General features: G+C 38.1%; 1 protein-coding gene across 1 annotated transcript in view; it reads right to left on the minus strand.

Annotated features, from left to right (window-relative positions):
* Positions 1 to 10: 10 nt before the first annotated feature.
* LOC108378528 (uncharacterized) overlaps positions 11 to 4,733 on the minus strand; it is a gene marked incomplete at its 3' end in the record, with an annotated part of 11,367 nt that continues 6,644 nt past the window's right edge. Inside the window, exons 2-4 of the mRNA XM_017634820.1 lie at positions 1,454 to 1,632; positions 590 to 852; positions 11 to 504 (exon numbers count right to left, since the gene is read on the minus strand). Coding sequence (XP_017490309.1) covers positions 11 to 504; positions 590 to 852; positions 1,454 to 1,632 — 936 coding nt within the window. The remainder of the gene's footprint in view (positions 505 to 589; positions 853 to 1,453; positions 1,633 to 4,733) is intronic.

Below are 4,733 nucleotides of genomic sequence, written 5' to 3' on the forward strand. Positions count from 1 at the left end.
CCACCGCCACCGCCACCGCCACCAGCAACACCACCCCCTTTCGTAGTTCCCACTGTCGCTGCGGCTGTGCCTGCTGCGCCATTGCTATTCCCATTCGCTTGTCCACCAGTGCCGTTTGCGCTGCTGCTGCTACTGGCGCTATTCGCCGTTTTATTCCCACTCACATCCGCCTCAATGTCGAGCACATTGTTGTTCTCCGTTGTCAGTGTGCTCATCTGGTACAGTTCGAAGGCTGGCACTGCTCTCGTTGATTTGAATGCACCTGAATTGCCGCCACCGGCATTATTAGTGTAGGTCCCCGCGACACTGGCATCAATTGTTGCAATGCCATCGCCGCCACCGCCACCACGGCCACCGCTGGCACCGGCGATTGCGGCCGCCATGACAGCATCAATTTTCGCACTAATGGCCGCAATGTGCGGCGAGCTGAGCTGCAGTTGATTTAATTTCGCCTGATACCAGGTGGCTGTGATGACGAGTAGCAAAAGTGAGAATACGAAACTTCTGAAAAACAAAAGTAAAATGGGAATTTTTGTTCCAACTGCATTTTTTGAATGAGTATGAAGCGGAAAGTTGCTGATAAACTCACAGAAATATTTGAAATTTTAATTCGCGCCAATAGCTGAAGGCGCCGGGCACTGCACGCACATGTAGCACTTGTATGATGGTGTGGTTGCCGCTGCTGCTATTGCTGTGACCATGGCCAATACTTTGGTTGTATTGTGCTTGATTGATCGCCGCGGTATTTAGTGCGACAAGCATTTGAGCATGTGGATCCAGTGTGAGTATGGCGTGCACGTCGTGTGCATTGCAGGAACGTGGTAAACACTCGCCCACTTGGAGGTTTACGTGCTGAGGAGTTGGAAGAGAAAAGGGAACGAACAAAGCGATGAAGGATGTGAACTATAAAGCTTTTTTCATTCTTGGACGTGAAAAATAAACCGTTTAACAATTTCCCTTGGAGAAATTTTTTCTAAATACTTTTCCTTAAAATGTACGTGGCAAGAGTAGTTAAGTTACCTGCGTTTGCAACAATATTTCACCTTCCTAAAATTTTGCCCAAAGGGAAGTTTTAAAAAATGCTTCGGTTTACTAGTAAAATTTCATAAAATGTATTGTGAAGTAAGTTTTTTTCGAAAAACCATGTATTTATAAAATTTCCCTCTAAGGGAAATTTTTGAAAAATTATCAAAAATTGTCGCTATGTGTGCTTAAAATTTCCTACTGTGCTCAAATTAGTTTCTTTGCACTTATTTTGCATTTCCCAGAAGGGAAATTTTTGAAATTCCTTGATATGCTTGTAAAAATGTACATATGTACATATTATCAAATTCGTTGATCTATAGAATATTCTCGTCTGGCAGTGATTAGAGACAATATTTTTTTACACTTAGAGCGGTTTAATCTTTTCGTTCGGATGCTGGTAATACCAGCCTAACTTAAGCCTACTTACCAACTGTTGCGGCATCGACAGGTGTAGCGCAACCAAAGCAGCATAAAATTCAAACTCGAAATGTTTACGCTCATCTGGATTTAGTTGCCGATTAAGTTCATAGCAGAAATTCTTCTGACCCAGCCATTTGTCGTTGCCGAAGAATAATTGTCCACGGTAACGGCCGGAAGCATCGTATGCTGGAAGATACCAATTTTAAAAGAATGCAATTAAAGAGAGAAATAAAAAGAAAGTCTACAAAAACAAAGAAATGAGTAAAAGAACAACTAATCACTGCTAAATTTTAAAAGTGCAAAAAGTACAGCTTAAAGTCTGAATCGAAAAGTTATGCTGCATAAGCACTAGCGCTATTAAAAAAGAAAATTTCTATCAGTCCGTTTTTTCCTATTTTTCTCTTTCTCTCCCTCACTTTATTCTCTCCTTTAGCGCACTTTTATCGCTTAATATCGCGCGCCCTTGTTTGTTGAAAGTTCCACAGACAACACCATTCGCCGGTTGAAACAACAGAACTAACGGTGTCGGTAGCAATACAGTGAATTGCAGATTTACAATGTTAAGTGCAACTTTATTACCAGCAACAGCAGCAGAGTGCGAAATGCACCGTAGTAAATTTTGTTGTTATTTGCCTTTTAAAACGGTAAACGGTTGATTGTTAAATCGTAAGCGCTTGGGGGAAATTTAAAAGATTTTTTTTTGTTAATATGAAGACTGAAAACAATTTAGTAGCTTCAGTTTCGATTATTTTTTTTTGCATTTGCACAGAATTTCTCATGAAGGAAATTTTTAAATTTTTTAATTTTTTACTAGAAATACATATGTATTATAAAAAATTCTTATGAAGAACAAATTTGTTTATAAAATTTCCTTTTTTCCAAATTAGCGGGAATTCCCGTCAACATATTTAGTAGTAGTGTTAAGTAAATAGTATTATTAATATTGTTTTTAAACTGAATTTGCATTTTAATAAAATGTCCCATGAGGGAAATTTTTAAATGTTATTTATTTAATATGAAGACTCTAAAGGCAATTTAGAAGCTTGAATGTGGTATATTTTTGCATTTTCACAAAAGCGCTCATGAGGGAAATTTTTAAATATTATTTTTTACTAATAATGTTATAAAATATTCTTACGAAGAAAACAAAGCTTTATAATATTTCCTATCGAAATAATTTTTTTTTTCAAATTAGCTGGAATTCCCCTCAAATATATTTAAGTGCCTAAAATAGTATTCTTTTAATTCTTCAGAATTTCTTCGCTGGGAAATTTTTAAAACTGACCCCCGCCCTGTGGATGTAAATTCTACCAAACCCTGCTTTTAGAGCCTATGTGCAAGTTCCGAAAGATATATGTACACTTCAGGCGCCTCATCCAAAATACTACGAGTAGCAAATGTCCAATCATGAAATGCTCATCAATCATGCACCAGTGTTTACTTAGAATTGCTCAATTTGCAAGGAATGTGGCGCCCACATTGCGAAAGTGTAGGGCAATTTATGGGTGCGCATCATTATCAGTTTTTTTTTTTGGGAAATTAGACTAACTTTAGCTTGATTGAAATTCAAGCTGGCGCCATGTTTTCTCTCCCTCACCCTGCGCTGGCCTACAACGCAGTCATTAACTGGCGTACGCTTCAACGTTTGGCTGGTTTGGCTTCTGCGCGGGTTATGTGTGTCACCTTCGTAATCATCATTAGGCTCTTTTTCTCTCCTATACTTTTGCTGTTGATTTGCGCATTCACGTGTAATAATTACCAGCACACAATTCATGAACACCGAATTCAATTGACTGTAAATTCATTTGTCTGAAATGATTTATGTCGTGTAATAGAGGTGGGTAACTCAGCACTGTGCTGAGTTACTGTGCTGACTCTTAGAACTGTGCCGCACGCTCAGACTCACCTCTGAAAAAAATTTTAACTCAGTAACTCAGTTTATGTGCTGACAATGTATAGCTCAGTGTGCTACAGAGGCGATATGGTAACTCAGTTGATGTGCTGACACTTGCATAGCTCGGTGCGGCTTGCATTGTTTAGAACTGTGTCGATGTGGAACTCAATTGATGAGCTGACACATTCACACAATACGATCTTCCAAAAAGTACCATAATAGATGGCATCAATAGACTAATGGGCTGTTTTTGCTTACGCGTAAATGCACATTTAGCGCATTTAACTGTAAATGCTACCCTAAATGTACATTTATCCATACAAAATTCGTCATCTAAATGCAACTCCAGCTTTGCATTAAGAATCTAAATGCTAAAAGCAACCCTGTGATCTTCCAAAATTTCCACGATTCGAACATGGTTTAATGAGAAAAAGTGCCAATATTGCTTTTTCGAGTATACAGTGGCTAGCTGCGTTTCAATAATCGCCGATCGAGATTTCATTTTTTTATTTTCCATCATTAGGATAAAGAAAAGTTACGCAAATTCAACCCTGCTTGTTTTTTCCTAATTAAGTGAGGAAATTTTAATTGACAGCACCGACAAATGCATATATACACAAACAATTGTTCGGTTATGGTTAAAACAATTAAAGTTTTTGTATTGAATTTTTGGTTTAAAATTTATATTTGCCTTTTCAGTAGGGTTTTTTGAACATTATCTTCTGCGTGAGGATTTATCGTAATAGATACGGATCTGAATAAGCGAGTAGAACACGGCTGTTTGTCAAAACCATACGATTTCGAACTCGCGTAAATGTACATTTGCTAAATGCGATAGGATGAACGCTCTTCGAAAACATATGTTCGAAAGTGCTAAATGTTGCATTTTAAATGCAGCAAAAACGCTGCATAACCATCAATTGAATATACGACTACCAAATTTAACAAGAAGCAAGGCGAATAGCCCAGTTATGCATACTTGCACTGTTATACCATTTTTACGTAAAAATCAAAACCAAACAGAATTCTACATGTGAAGTGCTATTCGTTGGGTAACCGCTTACATGCATAGCCCATTTATCAGATTCTTATATGACAACTCTCAAGCAAAGCTAAGTATGCATAACTGGGCTAGAAGTTAATACATCCAAGGGGAATTATTTTGCAAATGAACTCACCAGTTGCAATCAGCTTTCTAAAACTTTGCCGGCCAGCTACGAACAGAAGCTAAAGATAATCTTTTCTAAATCGATTTCGGTTACATCATCAAAAATTTCGATGTACATACCAATTGTGCGATAGCACACTTGTGCCAGCTCACTGTGCTGACTCATTAAAGTGAGTTGGAGTTACTGAGTCAGCACACCAAAATTTACAGAGTTACCCACCCTTA

This window comes from Rhagoletis zephyria, unplaced genomic scaffold (genome assembly GCF_001687245.7).
Source record: "Rhagoletis zephyria isolate East Lansing unplaced genomic scaffold, Rhagoletis_zephyria_1.1 Rzeph_scaffold_14309, whole genome shotgun sequence".
Lineage (NCBI taxonomy): Eukaryota > Metazoa > Arthropoda > Insecta > Diptera > Tephritidae > Rhagoletis > Rhagoletis zephyria.